Source organism: Emydura macquarii, unplaced genomic scaffold (genome assembly GCF_026122565.2).
Source record: "Emydura macquarii macquarii isolate MOO-44397 ecotype Brisbane River unplaced genomic scaffold, CSIRO-AGI_Emac_v2 contig_561, whole genome shotgun sequence".
NCBI lineage: Eukaryota > Metazoa > Chordata > Testudines > Chelidae > Emydura > Emydura macquarii.
In genome coordinates, this window is record NW_027130698.1 from 7696049 (window position 1) to 7715741 (window position 19693).

Sequence of the window (19693 nt, forward strand, 5' to 3'; positions counted from 1 at the left end):
TTAAAAAAGCTCTGTCTTTATTCATTCATAGCTTGGGTGGGGAGAGAAAGGGAGGGGGCTGCTGGAGTGAAGGTGGGGGATGGTAAAAAAAGGCACAGCACAGACATATATTACTGTAGTTCATTGCAAAACCAGTTTTTCAATGCTTCCTGAAGCCAAAGTGCTGTGCGGTTGGCTCTGAGCATAGTGCTGGAATCTGGCTACTCAAAATTTGCACCCAGCCTATCAGCCTCCATGGTCCAACCCTGGGGGAACTTTCCCCTTTCATTTCACATAAATTATGGAGCACACAGCACGCAGATATAAGTGATGGGATGTTCTTTTCACTGATGTCAAGCCTAGTAAGCAGACATCTCCATCTGGCTTTTAAGCGGCCAAATGCACATTTGAGGAGCATTCTGCACTTGCTGAGCCTTTTATTGAAACGCTCCTTCTCACTGTCCAGGTGCCTGATGTAGGGCTTCATTAGCCAAGGGATCAAGGGGTAGGCAGGATCCTCCAGGATCACTATTGGCATTTCCACAACCCCAATGTTTATTTTTGGTCAGGGAAGAAAGTGCTTGCCTGCGTCTTATTGAATAGACTCAAGTTCCTAAAGATGTGCGCGTCATGCACCTTTCCAGACCACCCTCACACTGATGTCGGTGAAACATCCTCTGTGAGCCACAAGGGCCTGAAACACCATTGAGAAGGATAGAGATATGTGTGCCATCTATTGTCTCCCCCGCCCAGTTTGGGAAGCCTATTGATAGTCCTGCACACTTGCATCATAGTAGTTCCAATAGTGGATTTACTGACTCCAAATTGATTCCCAACTGCAGTCTGGGGTTGCCAACTTCCACAGAATGATGGCCACTCGCTTCTCCACTGTCAGAGCTGGTTTCAAGTGAGTATTCACGTGCTTTAGGGCTGGGGACAGCTCAGTGCAAAGTTCAAAGAAAGTGGCCTTTCACATATGAAAGTTCTATACTACTGATCATCATCCCACACTTTCATAATGATGCAATCCCGCCAATCTATGCTTGTTTCCCGAGACCAGAACCAGCACTCCACAGACTGAAGATGATGTGTGACAGCCTGCAGCAAACGGGAATTGTTCCACTCGATGGCTTGTAGCAGGGCGGCCTCAGTAACATTGCTATTTTCCATGCTGTGGCTCCTCTCTCACCTTTGAAAATTCTGCAGGATAAGCCATGAGGTCTTTGTGATGCTATAATGATAGTGCAGAGCTGAATTGGCTCCGTGTCTCTCCAGCAATGGTGTGCACTCAGCATAGAAAAACGGTGCGAAAAAGCGTTTGCAGTTTGTTTGGGACAAGAAGGGAGGGGGAGGGAGCATGTTGCATCATGGGAGGATGACAAGTTTCCCAAAAGCTTCTATGACTAGCTGCGCTGTGTGATAGCTTCCCACAGTGCACTGTTTGAATGTCGACCCATTCGTGGTGAGTGGGGATACAAGAGTCCAGCACAAGGAGCATGGTGTAATCATGCTTCTGCGACTTCTAAAATTTGGCAGTGAAAGTCAATTTAAAGTAAATCGACTTCAGTCTGCAGTGTAGACATACCCAGAGTGAAACAATCAGCCATGGTTAACAGTTAAATCATATTAGAAGTGTTCATTAATTAAAAGCTGTCGAACCTCTTTGCAGTCCACATTTAATCAGTGTCATTAGCATTGCAGAAATGTTTCTCAGGAAAGATGCAGAAAGTTTTAAAATTAACTTGCTAAAACTTGCCCACACATCTGTCTAAAAATGTTTTGTAGTACATAAGGCGATATTAGGTATAAACACAAAAAGGAAAAATAGTGATTATATTGTTGGACTAGATAATATAAAACTGCTGTATTATTATAATTAGGACAACAGCAAGTTGGATTATAATAGTGGCTTTCTTGTGAAAATGGCACCATGTCAAATTTATAGTCTCTAATTAAATGAGTTTCTTGTAGAATTAACAAAGAAATAAACACATGCCAAATACAGTTAAAATTAAACAGAAAACAGAAAATCCTGGTAATTTGTTTTCTGGGTAGATCCTGGAGCACTAATTTTGAAAGGACAAACACTGAGTGCTTAGCCATGCAACCTTGACATTTTCTTCACATGGTGGGTGGTGTTGGCGTTTCTATTAATGGAAAAAACATACACAAATGCATTCATGGTACATCCATTTGTATGTGTTTATAGTAATATTTAGGTATATTTAGTGTGTAACTGCCCGTCAGTTGTGGAGCAAATCCTATTTCTAAGTTCATAGTCTAAATTCCTAGTCTGAGACCTGGAGCATTCTGCTGAGTTGGGGAGATGTCTATGGATTCCATAGTTCAGGGCAATTGTGACCCCATGTGGTTGTAACACTCTCCCATCTGTAGTGCGGGGTGGTGATTTTCATAATCCTACCTTCATGCTCGGTTGGAAGAAAACCACATGGAGTTGGGCTCCATAATATACAAGGTGGAGAGGGTAGAGTTGGTGGTTTGTGAGATCTGCTAGTATCCTAAGATCCTGCTTCCCACCTGTACCTTTTCTGAGGTGGGAAAAGTCCTTCAGAGCCATAGAAAGGACAAGATATGCTTCTATAAGCTCATGTATCCCCAATTAGTGTCAATTTGAGCTATATGTATGGCTGTGGCATACTTCACAACCACCAAGGCCCAGATGTGGGATGCAGTGTGAGACAAGGATCTAAAATGAGGGACACACTCTGCTGTGGGATTCACTCCATTAGTATATAATTTTTTTTGTATAATCCCTGTTTCATGATTCCTTATGTCTTCTGTAAATCATTTGCAATAAGTTTTGGGGGTGGGACACTAAATTTCTATCAAACAGAGGTAATCTTGAAACCAAAAGGAAATGGTATCCCTTGAAATGTGGGACAGGAAATATGAAGTCTGGAATAGAGACTAGATTCTGTGAGTCTGGAAATTATTCGGTCTTTTCAATCCTGTTAATGGTGTTTTAGTTTTATTAGGTAAAAAGATACTGACTTTAAAAGTGACCTGCAAAAAAGATCAAATATGCTAATGAGCTTTTTTATTTCTTTATGGTGTACAAATAAGGGCTGGGAGAAAATGACTTGTATTTATTTATTTTTTTACTCTTTTATTTGAGATATATAGTGGTGAAATTATGATACCACAAGAGAAAGGAGGCTGGAGGCTGATCAACAGAGTAGGGAAGCAATTTTAAAACTGGGTTGATTGTTTTTGTCATGGCATACTTAACTCCAATACCTAATGATCACTTGGGGCAAAGGATGCCTTTGTGAAAGATTTAACATGTGCACCTTCCAATTAAGGTGTGAGAGATCAGAACAAATATCTCTCAGATCTGTGAGAGATCCTCAGCTGAAACAAGGAAAAAACAGACTTGACATGCCAATTACTCCTAAATGAGCAATAGAAAACCTATTTTAAACAAAGAAATAAACTTTTCAGATCTTCTTTCTATATTGGAAGGAGAAAATTGGGTGAAACAAACTCTCAGAAAAGTCCATGGTTTCGTTCTTTTGTTTCTGGAGATATAGAGAATGTCATAAAATTCAAAAGGAACAACCCCTAGGTAAGAAGCACCTGTGAAAGTTACAACTGTTCTCTGAATGAGCTATGTGTCATCCCTGCCCTAGCCACATCCTTTATTTAAGTCTGACCACACCCTGACTGTCCCAGCAAGCAGGTTACATTTTGAAGCTACTGCCATTCCCCTAGAAACTGAAAATATCTCTTCTGCTATTTTAGCCTGAATCCAATCAGGGTGTGCACTGATCTGTCTCTCCCCACATTGCCACGAACGGGGCAGCAGATGGAGAATGTAACCTGTTGGGAGGGTAGGTCTGTGGCCAGGATTGTGGAAGAGGGGAGGAGCAGATCAGACAAGTTTGCAAGACTCCTTCTCCTGCAAGATGGCAAAGCTGATGAGCACTGGGTAAATTATAATTAGTGTTTGAGTTATAAAAGAAAGCCAATATCACTTTGAAATATATGAGATGATTCTAGATTAACATAACCAGAGGGTCACACATATTGTTGCCTTTGTAGACTGAATTCATTGCACACACCAGGGGCTCCTTGTATTCTTTCATTCCTCCTGTCCCCTTCCCCCAGGGCTCCCTCCACAAGCTCCATTTGCCACCCTTCTATCCCCCCTCTATTTCAGGGACAATCTGCAACCCTCCTCCCAAACCCTCCCATTCTAGGGACTTTGGGTACCTCCCATTCCCCCTTCCACCCATGTTCCTCATTCTTCTCTCCCAACCAGATAGATTCTCTTCCCATGCTAGGGGTTGTGTGGACCTTCTCATTCCTCTCTTTCCTCCCATTCCCCACTTCTTTATCATGTGTGTCCTCCATTTTTCCCTCCACCACATGCCAGGGGCTCTGTGTGTTTCCCATGTCCCCCTCTCCCCATACCATTGTCCCCCATTCTTCCTCCATGGGGAGTGGTATTATGCTGACAGGAGTTTAACCACATAGGGATAGTGATTGCCAAGTTCAGTAAATAATTATCGTACGTAACACCAGGTCAAAATGTGAGGGTTTTTTGTTTGTTGGTTTGGTTTGGCTTGGTTTGGTTTTGGGCAAAAGGTTCAGGAAAATGCTGTCGTTTCCTTCATAGGAAATGATATGTAATTTAGAAGTCATTGCTCATAGATTTCAAGGCCAGTAGGGACCACTGTGGTCATCTGACTTCCTGTATAACGCAGGACAGAAAAAGTTCTCCCTCCCATGGCTGCCACATGTCATGTCATGCATTCTGTACATTTTTACACTCATGCATTTCTCTGCCATGTCATGCATTTCCACAGCCCATCTAGATTCCTGTGCAACCCTTTGAGCTATGGGAAGGATACAGGCATTTGCCTGCAGTGGTGCCTTCTTGCCAGATAGGGCCTGTTACAAGCTAGTCTGCCCTGTTGGGGTAGTGGTGCCTGGTGATCAGTCCACCCCAGCATGTGACATGGCCCCTTACAGTTTTGAAACTCAGAGAGAGAGAGAGAGAGAGATTGCAGAGAGGCTAGGGCAAGGCTGTCCTCTCATCCATCCAGTTGGGGAAGAGCTGGGAAAAGAGCAGCAGGGCAGATACTAGCCAGAGAAAGCTGGCCCGCTGAACCCTTTGAGGACTGGTTGGGGAAAATGGGCTAGCTGAGTGAGAAATGATCTAAGGCCCTAAAGCTGGCTAACCCACAACCAAGCTCTGGGAGAAGAGCTGCAGACTCCTGTTCTGAGCAAATGATCATTTGAATCACAGCACCAGCTCCAGGATGGGAACTGGGGGCGGTCTCCTGCACTGAGACGACAGCTGGCCAGGATTCTTATATGGACCCAGTGCAGGGTGATATGGGGCAACTAATACAGTGAGTTACACTTTGTATAATGACAGCCTAAATCAGACCCCATGAAGAGGGGGGTATGTGTTTGGATCCAATCCAAGTCCGAAGAATTGGCTGGGAGAATGCCAGGGCCACCAGCAGGTGCACTGGAAGGGAGTGCCCTGTGACAGGGCCTCACAGGAGCCTGCCGAGCAAGCATGTCCTCTGTTTCTCCTCTTGGTGCCCACCCTGTTGGACTGAGGGGTAGAGAGAGGTCATGGTGTTGTAGTATCAGCACAAGATGAGGGGCTCAAAGCAGGCCACAGGCTTCTTCACTTCCAGTCAGCTGCACTAGGACCAAACCTCATCATACACCCCCCGATGCACCCAGTGTCCAGCAACTGCCCACCCATTGCCAGCAACTGCAGGCATCACAACACTTCCATCTTCTGCAGGACCTACTGGGGAAGCACCTCCCCCTGCCCCAGGCAACCCGGCACTCAACTCTTTCCCAGGGAATCATCATTTTCTCCAGAACTCATCCCCATGTCCAGCCACTACTTTCCCTTCCAGATAACCCATTAAGCTACCGCTTCAGACAACCAGCAGACACCCAGCACCCTCTCCTAGTCACACCGTACTCTAGCCACAGTTACCAATATTTTTTGCAGCTCCATTTTCTATCCCTGTCACAGCGTGAGACAAGGTGCACTGGTCAGATGCTGACATGCGTAGGTATACATAAAGTAATTACAGACATACAAATTAGCTCCCAAGTAATTTGTATAAAATGTCACAAAGCTTGGTCGCGATGAATCTCCGCACATGGGGCAGTAAAGGGCAGCAAAGGGCAGGGAGAAGGACGAGTGTTCCCATGCAGGAGTCAGGCATAACCTGGGTTTAGCAGGTAAAAGTGGGGAAGAGTAGGAGGGAGCTATCATTTCTAGCAATGCCAGCAGACCCAGAGAGGGGACACATCTTGGTGAATGTGATTCTTTCCCCTGCTAAGCATAGCTCAGCTCACAAGAAGAAGAATTCAGCCCTCAAAGTCTGTCTCTCTCTTTCGCTCTTGATATTGTGTTTTTGGCATATGAATTAGCTTAATTAGTGTCATCATTATTTTTTTGACTCATTCAAAAGAAGTCTCTACAACAAGACCATGGAGACCACTTGAGTTTGATTTAATGTGGCTTTCTACACAATCAGAAGCCAGAGTGTGGTCTGAGAAATAAAATGAACCATTTCTTGGCATGTCTTTGTTTGTTTTCTTTCCTGGACAGGCTAGTGAAGGTATAATGGCATTTGAGCAGTGGACCCTCTCAGTGATGGGGAGTCATTTCAGAGATAGGAGACAATGCCCTGCCCACATTAAACCATTATTGTAGCTGGAAGCCAAAAAAGAGAGAGAGAAATCCTTTATATTATTACTTTTCTATGCAGGCACTGTAACTTGGCCCGGTTCTTTCAAATGTGCTTTTGCAGAACTTAAGTGCAACATATTATATTGTATTATTAACCTTGTATTTCATATCTCTTTGATATGATTCCCTTTGCAAATGCTTGAAGTCTGCATAGATCTAACAGGTAACTTTAAAATGCATTCTACAAAGAACCTTAAATAATACAGCTACTAAAAAGGTTTTTCTTTACCCAGAACATTAGGCTTGTGGCATATTTCTTCTCAAAGCATAATGGTTTGTCTGTGCTCTCTAAATAATGTTTTAAGTCATGACTGATGACTTTTTTCTTCTTACTAACATCTCCCACCTCATGAATTTCTGTTTAGATTCAAACAAATTGATTTTTTCATAAAGAAATATACAACTTTCTGGCAAGAACTGAAATGTTAATTAAATATATTCTTTTAAACTAGGTACCTTTGTTACTAAAGTAACAGCCACAGATGCAGATGATCCAGTTTATGGAAACAGCGCAAAGCTGGTTTACAGCATTTTGGAAGGACAGCCTTACTTCTCAATTGAACCACATACAGGTAGGTGATCCGAATTATGACTCTCCAGGTGACAATATTGATAAATAACAGTATTTCTTGACTATTTCACTCACTGCACTTAAATGGGATGTGAAAGTAAGTGTCTGTCAGCATTAGTCAGTCTGTAATCCACAAATATTGGATTTGTTTTCAATTGTGGTCTGATGATGTAAAAAAGAGTCTCTGTTAGCAATGTTGACAATAATGGCAAAGCCAATACTGTAGAAGTTACTGAAGCAAAACGCCCATTGCTGTATGACTAACAACTGGTTAGGGACTGTGTGATTTGACCTGGGGATTGTAATGAATATATTATATTTTTTAATAAAAGACTTTAGAATTTCTGGCTAAAGACTTCGGCTTGGGCATTTTAATGACTATGCTGTGTGCTTTCATTAAGAAATATTTGTATTCCTTGATTAGATGGATCTGGGGAGAGAGAATACGATGTATTATTTGTATGAATTTGAGTTGTTTTATTTCTAACAATTTGCAAAGCCATTAGTAAGTGGCTGATAATGCAGGTCATTTCAAAGAAGGGCTAATAAAGCCAACCTCACATTGTTTATTTTGCTTATGCCGCATTTAAAACAAAGCTATTTAGAAATGTTTTAGAGAGGTTTGTTCAGTTGTCATTTTCCATGGGTGATTTGGTGTTGTTTTTCATATTTTTCATGTGTTAGTTATTTTAAGTCCAGTTGTGCTGACCTCAGAAGGAGAAGAAAAGTATAACTAAAGATACCTGAAATAACATTGCCATTCAGAAGTCAAGCAGCCATCTCACACTCATGCAAATTAAACTTTTCATCAACATCACAAACAATCTGGTCAGAAGAAATTATTAGATGATGCTCCTAAATCAATTAAAATGACCCTGATATTACCAAGACAGTCCACTTGGCTTCCGCTGAGTTGCACAACGAAAACTGTTTTTGGTTATGATGAAACTTACAGAGGCATCTGTGAGCATATGATAATGCTGTTTGCAGATGATATGACAGAGATCACTCTAATGAAGTGTTTTTGTGTGGTCTGAAGAAAAATGAAAAGCAACTATAACTATGGAAATGTCCTTTTGCCATGTGGTTTATTAATAAATCGCATGCCTTATGTGAATTTCAGATCTATGGTAACATTTCTGAAAGCAGCACAATGAAATTATAATGATTTCCTGTTGCCAGAGAGAAACGTGTCCATTGAGTGGCATAGGGGCAGTCCCTCTTCCCATGGAAGAACTTTCTCATTCTATCTGAGGTATCACTTAGGCCCTATATCCTTCACCAACATACTTGTAGGCAGAGGCCTGACCATACAGAGTCCCTTTTGGGGCCTTAGAACATATTATTTGGTTTCTATAATACCTTTCCGACATAAGATATTGCAAAATTTTATATATAATAATGACTAGAGTTAGATATATTGGTAGCACAATGAATGTAGTATTCAGTCTGTTCTGTGCTTCAGACACCAGAATCTTTAAGGAAGAAAAATAGTTTAAAGTGGTCCAGGGGGTAATATACATGGGGTAATAGAATAAAATGAAATAAAGGAAAACTTTGTTTGAAAATCAGGGGGGAAGAGGGGGGGAGAAAAAACCCTTCTTAACAGTGAGATCTTTTATACTGTGAAATTATTACCCAGGTGAAGTAGTAGAATTCCCATTGCTAGAAATATTTGAAACAAGACCTGGCAAAGCACTAGAAAATAAACTGTACAGAACAATATAGCTTTAGTCAGAGGATGCATTAGGAGACTTAATAGGGCTTTTTGATCACCAATTTCTTGGATTCTCCAAGGAGCAGCTTCTGAGGCACATGTTTGTAATTCCTTTAGCTAGTCTCAAGAGCTGTGCAGTGCTAGCAGCTTTCACAGAAGAGCTGAAAAGTGTATCATTTATCCAAGGTGAAGTTTTTTTCATTTATTTCATTCAAAATGACCTTCATGGCAAAAAATCCCAAACTTGAAATTTTGTGAATTTGCCCTATGTTTATTATTTTTATTTCACTTATTTATTTATTTTATTGTTTGCCAATATTGGCATCTTTTTTAATGGGAAAAACTGCTTAATACAAAGCCATTACAATTTATCTCCCAAGAAAGCAGGTATTTATTTTCATGAAAGCCAGTGAAATCTCTGAGGATTTTTTGTGAATCTATAAATCACGATTTTTCTCCTGTTTCACTAGTATTACATTTTCCCACCTCATTTCCACTCCTCAACAGTGCTATGAGTATTAGCTTTGTGAGTGTAAAAAGGTGATAAATCAGTTCTCTAAAATGCATTATCTCATATAGGGTTCAGCTGTGGCTTTGCCATGAACCCTGAGAAAGTGGCAATGCATAGTTGTGATGCCACAGAAGTAGCTTCTTTACTCTGTCAGAAAAATAATCTGCCCCCTAGATTTATGATTGTTTTAGATTATATTTCCTTCATCACCAGTACATCTGATCTAGCTGGCCTGTTGTGTGGGAGAAGCCAAGACCCCACCCTTTCCCTGCCCACTTCCTGCTCACCTGTATGGTGAAGCATGGATGGCTCTCTGACTCATGGTGTTACATATTATATGGGCTGTCAACACAGAGAAGTGAGAGGGTTCCTTTCGTACTCCTGTACACCAGTGCATAGCAGATCAGATAATCCTACCTTTGAAATTCTAAAACAAATTGCTGTGTCATGCTGGGGAGTTAGTGGGGGTAGATCCTCACTCTCCTAGAGGAACCATGAACCATACTGAATGTTACATCATAGAAATTACATCAGCATAGCCCTGTCCTCTAGAATATAAAATGGGAAAACAAATACACTTTGGCAGAAAATTTGTTTACCTGGCACATCAGAAGTGAGTAGCAATTGTGTAGAAATTGCAGCTGTTACTGAATGAAAGGGATCATTCAGATATACTATAGGTTTACAGTCAAGGTACTTCCAAAGAGTCACATTGTTATCAGAAACTGATGAGGAAATATGCAGCAAGTTTTCCTGATAATTTGAGCATTTGGGAGCAATAGATATGATAATACCAGGGACAATTTTATGGGTTGTTACATTCAGTCTTGGAAAACCAATGGTAATAGATCAAATATAGTTACAATTCCCTAGCTGTTTGTGGCCTCATAAATTTCACCTTCTTAACCTAGTGATGCATAAAACATGCAAATGACAATATTCTCTGTGCATCACTGGAGTTTAGCAACTTTACAATTTGAATAATAAAGCTTAAAATAGTATTAACATTAGCAGGTGGAGCAGGGCGCGGGGCGGGGGGGGAAGGATGCATATTAACAATGAAAAATGTCTGGGTCTTCAGAGGAGAAAGCAGAATTAAAGTAGACACATTGGGCTCGCTCTTATATTTTTCCTCTTGCTGAATAGGCTAGGACAACGTGCTCTTAATACCCTAACCAGGGGGATATATGTGGTCATTTTTTAACTCCTAAAAGATGTTCAGATGCAATGGTGATAGACACTAATATAACAACTTAGAGTAGTTAGACCAGGATCTTGAGAGAAACAGAAGCAAATTTGAGGAAATCTTTCAGAAGGTGGCAATTTCAGGTAAGTAGCTGATTTCTGTTCTTTTCTTCATGATTAGGTTTTCACACATCTATATGAAATGCAGAAGTTTTCTACATATAATACAGATATTTGTGTACTTATTATTTCTACAATTCTGTGTCACAGATAAAAGCATCTCTGTGTGAATGAATGGATGTATGTAAAAGTGTGAACTACTTGAAAATTCATATTTATATTTTCCTTCCTTCTGATGTGGCAGTACAGTATTTTAGTGGTGGCCCACTATGTTCGGAGGTGACTGTCTTTTGAAAATTTTAGTCCAGATTCATCCTTGTGATGATGCCAGCACTACTGCAGTGATAGAATGAAAGTGGCTTGTGCCTCCTCTATTTAGGTTCATTTTCTAGATTTGTAATAATAATAATGACCCCTATCATTATTACAAAAGCATAGAACTGATAGGAACTTTCCTAGCCACACCATCTCCTGCTTCCTCCCTTCTCTGGCCTACCCCACCTCTGGAACTCCCTCCTGCACTGGGCACTGCAGCTGAGATAGTGAAGAGCTGGGAGACGTGGCTCTTTGCCTGGTGTAAACTGTAGAGGCCTGCTGTACCTGGGGATATTCTTTGGGCAGCCTTAGGCCTGCCTTGCTGCCTCTTTCCACCTTCCTACATGGCATAAATGGGCTACAGGGTCTTGTTGAATCAGGCCCTCAGTCAACACTGTGACACTGCTTTTCAGTTTGTTTGGTGCATTTCTGTATAGCTGCAAGTACAGTCATAAGTACTGGTAGACGACCTTGCTAAAAACAGTCATTTTCCATTACTTTGCATGAAAAATGCATATACCTGTAGTATTTCTGCAGTTATGATTTGCAAACTCTGCAGTATAGATTATACAACACATCACAGAAAGTAATCCAGAAATTATCTTTCCGTTAAATGTCATTGTCACAGTTTGAGCAGAATACTTTCTGGATACATTTCTCTGCTCCTTTCCACCTACATGGTTTCTTCTAAAGATGAGTTTTAATGGACCTGCTAATTTATAAGTTACAGAGGGAAAATAAATAAATATTTTAAAATATTTTTTGGAATGAAGATTCTGTATGAAAGCCTAAATTTACAAAAGTTATGACACCAAATTAGTGAGGTAACGCTCACTGTACTAAATAATGGTAACCTCCATAAACCGTAATTATAACATGTTCAACAGATATGGAGCTACAGCTTAATTTTTCCAAAGTTAGGTATTATGCCAGGATTCTGATATTATTTATAAAGATATGCAAATTGCATTTATTCTCCAATAACTCTCACACTGACAGTCATGCTGCAATTTTTTCCTCAAGAAGAAGCTCAAGAATCGTTCTCTCTTTTCAGCTTTTCTTAGGATATTAAATCACAACAGTCAGTTTTACAATATGATTATCATAATGGAACATAATCTGAAGTGACACAGTGTTCTACAATATAGAGATGGCAGAGAAAATACATTTTCAACTGTCTGACTTATTTACATTTCATATGAACTTACTAAAATACTGTAACTCCTACACGGTCTTTTAAAAAAAAGTTTCATGGAGGCTGCAGTTTAGCATATTGCTTTAGTATACTAGAAGGCACAGTATATTATTCAGACAGAAACTCTGACTATTTATAAAGCAGTAAATGTTTTACATTTTAAAAGAGGCTGTCTTGGAACTAGTCACTGGAACTGGGGCCTGGTCTGCACTAAAAAAATTAGATCAACCTAAATATATGGCTCAAGACTGTGTGCTCTGCAGTTAGGATGACCTAATCGCTGGTGGAAACACAACTAGGCCAATGGAAGAATTTTTACTAGCTCTTGGAGTGATGGATTAACTCCAGTGATGGAAAAGCCCTTTCCATTGTAGGTGTATGCTGCAGTACTGTATCTGTGCTGTTGTAGTGGCTGTACTGTAGACATGGTCCATGTGTCATGGTTAGAGTCTGATTCAATAAAACTGAGATACAGTTATGCAAACCGGGAGATCTAGCAAGCTAGGGCCACTGTCAATGGAATGTGGAGACCTTCACACCTAAGTCATTGACTTGAATTCAGACCTGATAGTTAGTGAATGAAGGTTTCCATGATGAAGATGTTTTGGGGGAACATCCAGTTTAAAGTTGACAGGTGTTCATATCACAGACATGGCCTCCACAACTGACATTCATGTTGGGAGTCTTAGAGAGGCTACAAAATAAAAGCTATCTCCTGCTGCAGTTACTTGTGTTACGAATTACCTTAGTCTTTGAGTGGTCCCATTGATTTTTGGTAAGCAAACAAGAGCTGCATTCAAGCCACTGCCTACTGATTTGAATGGGACTGTGTGATGTGCTTCTCAGCCTGTTTTTCCAGGTGGAATTCAAGGTGTCTGGTTTTAACCTATAAAGCCCTAAACTGTTTGGGGCTTGGTTACTTGCTATCCCACCTCTCTCCCTGGGCCATACTGCCAAAGTTGAGATAACTGGGGCCTCTCAAGCGGGAACATACATGAGTAAGCCAATCTAATAGTAAACAGGCATGCCTGAGTCTTGTATTTTAACTCTGATCATTCTTCAGTCTTTATCTGCCCGCTCCCACTCTGCAACAGTGCATGGAATATAGTACAAACAAATAAAATATCATAAACAGGATAAAATACCACACTCTCACACTACAGATATTTCTGGCACAATTGATTGCCTCTGTCTAGCTTGGAAATAACCTAGTTTATTAAAAATGGTACATTCTATATAGCCTTAGGAAAAATGTCCTAGGAGTACTGCATGCAGATATGAGGCCCTTCATTATAAAAAGACGGCTGGAAAAACTGGAGAAAGTTCATTGCTGGCCAAATAAGATGCGAGTGACTAAAGAATATGACATGATGAGAGATTGATTGAACTTAATTTGTATAAACTGGATAAAATGTGATTAAGGAAGGATATGAAATCACTGCACAAATATTAGACAGGTGTTAATAAGAAGGAAGGAAAGGGACTGTTTCTGTAATTATATGTGGTAAAATGGCAAGGTAACATTCTCAAACTAGAAAGAGAGATACAAGATACACAATCCGCAGCTGTCTAATGGGTGATGAACCATTTTCACTAGAGGTTTTCTAAACAGTTCAGAATTAAACCCTAGTGGGATTAGAACAGAGGGAGAAGCTGGTCTGTGTTGTTCAGGGCTTGATGGAGCTCTGTAGCTCGGTTTACCAGCTAATGCTGAGGAAACTCCAATAGTTAGTGCAGATTTAAACTTTCATTTAAAATGCTTTTTTGTGTGTGTAGTTTTCTAGCTCTTTTGATTGTGTATTGAATGTGACTGAATATTGTGCTATCTTGATATGCGTGCAGACAGAGTGAACCTATGGTCTAAATTCTATTCTGTTAAATTCTATTCTGTTAAATAGGTGTAACACCTACAGTAAATAATAGGATTTGCACAGATATAAATGAGAGTATATCTGGGTGAATAACTGATTTCTCTTGGAGGATGGGGAGGGGGTTTCCTAGCAGTTCCAAAAAATTGGGGGGAAAAAAAGTGGTTTGATTCAAACTGAATTTTCAATGAATTGAATAAGTCAATTTTGGGTCAAATGAAACATTTTGTTTAACCCGAAACATTTTGTTTCCTGATGTTTTTAAAGGGCTAGATTCACACACTAGCCAGAGAAGGGTGTTGTTTCCTCTGTATAACTTTTAGCCCAGTGGTAAAGGCATTCATCTGGGATGTGGGAAATTTGAGTTCAATTCCCTTTCTTAGCCCAAAGACTACTCAAAGATTGTATACAAAGTAAAAGAGCTTCAACAGGAGAAACTGAGAAAGGCTTGCCCCTGAATGCCCCATTGCTCACTGGTTAGGGCTGTCACCTGGGACACCCAAATTCAAATATCTGCTCCACTTCAGGCAGAGTGGAGCATTCTCCGTTGGTTTGCCACATCCCAAGTGATTAGTCTAGATGTTGTAGATAGATGTTGTAAGGAGGTACAATCACCACCTTTTCCTCCTCTGTTTTATGAATGGCACCTAAGTCGACTTGTGAATTTAGCCAGTGAGGGTGGAAAAAATTGTCTGAAAGTATTTGGTGAATTCATGTCAAATTTGTGAATACTTTCAGGTCAACCAAAACTGTGTTTTTTGGCAAATAAACTATTCTTCTGAAAAGTTTCAACCAGCTGCTGATGAGAGCAGAATTTGTTCTGGTGGAAACCACCCCTTATTTAAATCTGAACCTCAATGGTGAAAATTTCAATGTTAGAGCTGTTGACAGACTTGCAGCTGGTCGTTTTAATAGATCCCAGAAGATTGTTAGCCACACATAGGATTATGAGCACAATTAAAGTGGGGCAGAGCAAACTACTACCTTTTTTCATCTCTCATTGCCACTAGAGCTCAAGAGGAATTTTCCAGTGTTGATACTGTTGAATCTACATGGATGTGGGGGCAAATCTGTTATGCCTCTAAAAGAGAATCTTCCCAGTCTTCTTTTCTAGCTCTTCTTAGTGTTTGATTGGACGATGTCAGGTCAGGTTCTGATCACAATTATATTGGTGTAAATATAGAGTACCTCCATTTTAATAATTGGTGTGTCCAATAAGAATCTGGTCCCTGTTTCAAAATCTGGGGAGCTATGATCCATTTTTGGTTTCACTAACTAGAATTTTTTGGTTTGACAGTGCTAGAAGCAGTGCTGAAGATGCAGTCAGAAGGTGCATTTTCAAAACAAGTGTGCAGTTTTCCTGTCACTGTATACTAAGCCCCCTTTATCCTTAGGAGATGTGTTAAGGCATTTATGAGGCTAACTGTCCTTAGTAGATCCTATGAGTTGTCTTGGTGATGACCCAGTAGGGAGAGACTTTTGCAGAGAGATTGCTTGAGCAGCAGACCTGGGGCTCAATGCTGCACTCCTTGTTTTCATTCATGAATCAAAAGGACAATTCTTGTGAGTAAGGACTGTAGGATTGGGCCCCTTGGTAGCAATAAGAAAAGAGTTGTCTTTTCATATTCATAAGGAAACAATGTAACCACTGTGGAGATGTTTGAAAATCATTAACATGATTTCTGATTGGTAAAAAGGAATGAATTATGAACAGAGGAATCTGGAATCTTAAGGGGTGATATCTGCTTCTAGAATTTATCAAGTAGTAATAATACTAGTACTTCTAACACTGCAGATCAGTACTTATATCACCACACAATGCTAGTGGATTGTTTTAGACTGAGGTATCTTCCTGCTATGCAGCTCAGACTTTTGTTATATCTGTCTTATTAATTTTGTACTTTGATAGAATGAATATGAGCAGGGATAGTCAATTATTTTTTGCCCAGGTCCAAATTTCTTGGTCAAGGTATAGTCAAGTTCCAGACTCTACTTTTCACACCGCAATAACAATAATGATGATAAGTAAATATAAAGACTTTGTGGTCCATTTAAAAGTGTCTGGCGGTCCAGATTTGGCCCGCGGTCCACCTATTGACTACTTCTGAATTAGAGCAGGATCTGAATCTCAAGGCTGGATCTAAAAAACATGTTTAAGAGCTGGTTCAGATTAATCTTCCAGGACCTGGGAAAGGCTACTTCCTGCTTCTGGTACTCAGGAATAGAAATTAGGTGCCTGCCCCTTTCGTCTGCTCAAGAGCTTATAAGGGTATGTCTACACAGCCCATAGCAGTGAGCCTTCCACCCTGGGTTAACCAACTCAGGCATGCGGGGCTCGTGCTGTTGCTCTAAAAAATAGCTGTGTAGACAGCTGTATGAAGTTATGGTTAGGGGTGGAGCTCGGGCTTTGAAACCCTCCCCCCTCCCTCGGCTTTAGAGCCTGAGCTCCAGCCAGAACTGCAACTTCTAAGAGCTGTCTACACAGCTATTTTTAGAGCCCCTGAAGCTTGAATCTGTCAACCCAGGCTGGGAGGTTCACTCTGAAGGACTGTAGATGTACTTGTAGGATTTGTAGTTCCAATGGACAAGGCTTGCAGCAGGGAATGGATTGTGCTTCTCTCTCTCGATCTATGTGTGTTAGGGAACAGTCTGATAACCTTCCCACCAACACCCAAAGACCCCACTGGGGGATAAGGAATGGTTGTAAGATGAGTTAGTTTACCACCAGCCCTCCCCATCCCCAGCCGGGATTAGCAGCTGGAGCCCTGTGCAAGGTATGAGCCCCTGGCTGGGTACCAGATTTCATGGGGGAGATCAGATTTCATGATCCATGATGCGCTTTTCACGTCTGTGAATTTGGTAGGGCCCTACCCATGAGAATCTCGAGAGATTTCCATAATTTGGATTCAGGTCTGGATTGTTGTGGAGAGCAAATTCTTATTGGGCAGCATGCAGATCCAGACCCCACTGGCTCAGCCCATCTCTATAACAAGTCTAATTACTTCTAGAATATATTCAAACATCTATATTAGAAGAACATCAAGGTTGCAAAGTCAAATATTCACAAGTTAGGAAATGCCAGAATTAAGGTTTCTCGTGCAATCTTATTCTGGCCCCCTTGAATGTATGCATTATGAGACCAAGTTTCTAACCATAGAACCATAGAGTTTAAGAACAGAAGGGACCACCAGACCATCCAGTCTGACCTTCTTCCCACTCAGTTACACCTGTATTGAACCCAGTAACCTGGATTAGATTGAACTATACAGACCTCAGGGGATTAAACTACTGTGTGCCATGGGCAGAGAATAGGAGGGACCAAGCTATGTCAATGCACGAGATCCCTGAAATAGAAGCCAATTGATTTGGTGAGATATACCCAGACGATCCTAGCAAATAACCTGCATGTTATTTTTTTCACTAGACCCCTGCCTCATTCAGGGCCTGCTATGATCTTTCTTTGTTTCTTTTCTTGGTATCATAATGCATACATTCAAGGGGGCTGGAATAAGATCGCACAAGGAACCTTAATTCTGGCATTTCCTAACTTTTCAGTATTTGACATTGCAACCTTGATGTTCTTCTAACATAGATGTTTGAATACATCTTGAATGAATAAATTAAATAGTTGGTAAGTACAGAAGAAAACGGCATTTTCCCTATAACTATGAAACCCACACAGAACTTGCTATGTATTAATAGATCTAACCTTCAGAGATTTTATTAAATGACAGAGAGAAGCATATATGGGAGAAAATACAGATAGTGTTAACTCATATACAATGGGAGACCTGCGAGGCCTATGTAAAAGGAAGCCTAATGTGTAAGCAGCCACAAAAAATATTCAGAATGTGGTAGATCTAGAAAGTAAAGTAAGTACAAGAGTTTCCAGGTTCTTATATAGAGTTGCCAACACTTAAGATTTTAAGAGATTTAAAATGTTTGTTTAGGAAACAAGCAGTGTGCCTCTGTCATTGGAACCTTAAACAACATGAACAGGATGGGAGAGCATTCACAGTCCTAGCTGCCCAAATAAAATGCCTGAGAATGACAAAGAACTCTTCCATATATAATTACACAACAAGAACTTAACCCAACAAGCTTGTAACTCAATGTTACCATATAATGATTTTTTTTATTTAATTTTATATATACATGCACACATAACATTAGACTTCCTTTTAAATAGGCCTTGCAGGTCTCCCATTGTATATGAATTAACGCTATCTACATTTTCCTCCATATATGCTTCTTTCTGTCATTTAATATATATACCTACACACTACCATAGAGTAAAATGAACAGATCCTGATAAAGACGACATGGAAAGTTCCTTCTCTTTTTATAAACAAACAAAACATGTCAAGAGAGCACTTAAAAGTAGGTAAATCTCCAGGGAGGATGGTTTGATGGCTAAACATCATTAAAACTATTGTGACCAATATGAAGCTTAGTCTTAACGGAAATGGAGGGAAAGTGTGTTTTGCACATATCTTAGCAGGGCTATAATGTCTTTTGTGCTCAAGACGCTAGTCTGTCTGACCGTTCTGAGACCATGGCCCAGATCCTGCAAGTGACTTCAAGCGGGCAGAATCACTGTTCTGCTTAGAACTCTGTGGAAGTCTGTAGGGCTCCACATGGGTACAGGGCTCAAGATCCTGCAGGATCAGGCCTCAGAGCATGATGAAACCTCCCTTAGTGAAAATATTGAAAGACTCCCATTTAGTTAGATCAGGCCCTAACTCATCACCACATGTAGAAGTAAAACTCTGTGCCAGGATCTTAGTGTTAGGATGGAGACCAAAACAGACATAACTGTGCATCCCTCACAGGTTGATCTTTAAAAGACTGAAGAATTCTGATACCCTACTTTCAACAGATAGGCATGTTGATGTGGCAGAAATTTCTCTATTGGAACATGAGATACATGAGATCACTTAAGAGGTGGTATAGTGATGAGATGATGAATCATTTCAAATTAATTTTGTAAAGTGTTTGCTTGTGTTTTGCTGTTTGCCCACATATACACATTGTGTATTGTTCTTATACAACTATTTTAATAGACATTAAAAAAATAGAAGACAGAATTGGGAATGGCAAAGGGAAAAAACGGTCAAGTACTTTTGTGCTGCTCACTCCTTCTCTTCCTCCTCATTATCCTCAGCCTCTGGCTCCTCATAAGAATGGCCATACTGGGTCAGACCAATGGGCCATCTAGCCCAGTATACTGTCTTCTGACAGTGGCCAATGCCAGGTGCTTCAGAGCGAATGAACAGAACAGGTCAACATCAAGTGATCCAACCCCTGTCACCCATTCTCAGCTTCTGGCAAACAGAGGCTAGGGACACTTCAGAGCATGGTTTTGCATCCCTGCCTATCCTGGCTAATGGCCATTGATGGACCTATCCTCCATGAACTTGCCTAGTGCTGTTATACCTTTGGCCTTCACAACATCCTCTGGCAAAGAGTTCCACAGGT

At 40.6% G+C, this 19693-nt stretch overlaps 1 protein-coding gene across 1 annotated transcript in view; it reads left to right on the forward strand.

Annotated features, from left to right (window-relative positions):
• The window catches only part of CDH8 (cadherin 8), a 195391-nt gene that overhangs the window by 84283 nt on the left and 91415 nt on the right, over positions 1 to 19693 (forward strand). The window contains exon 4 of the mRNA XM_067540112.1: positions 7186 to 7305. Coding sequence (XP_067396213.1) covers positions 7186 to 7305 — 120 coding nt within the window. The remainder of the gene's footprint in view (positions 1 to 7185; positions 7306 to 19693) is intronic.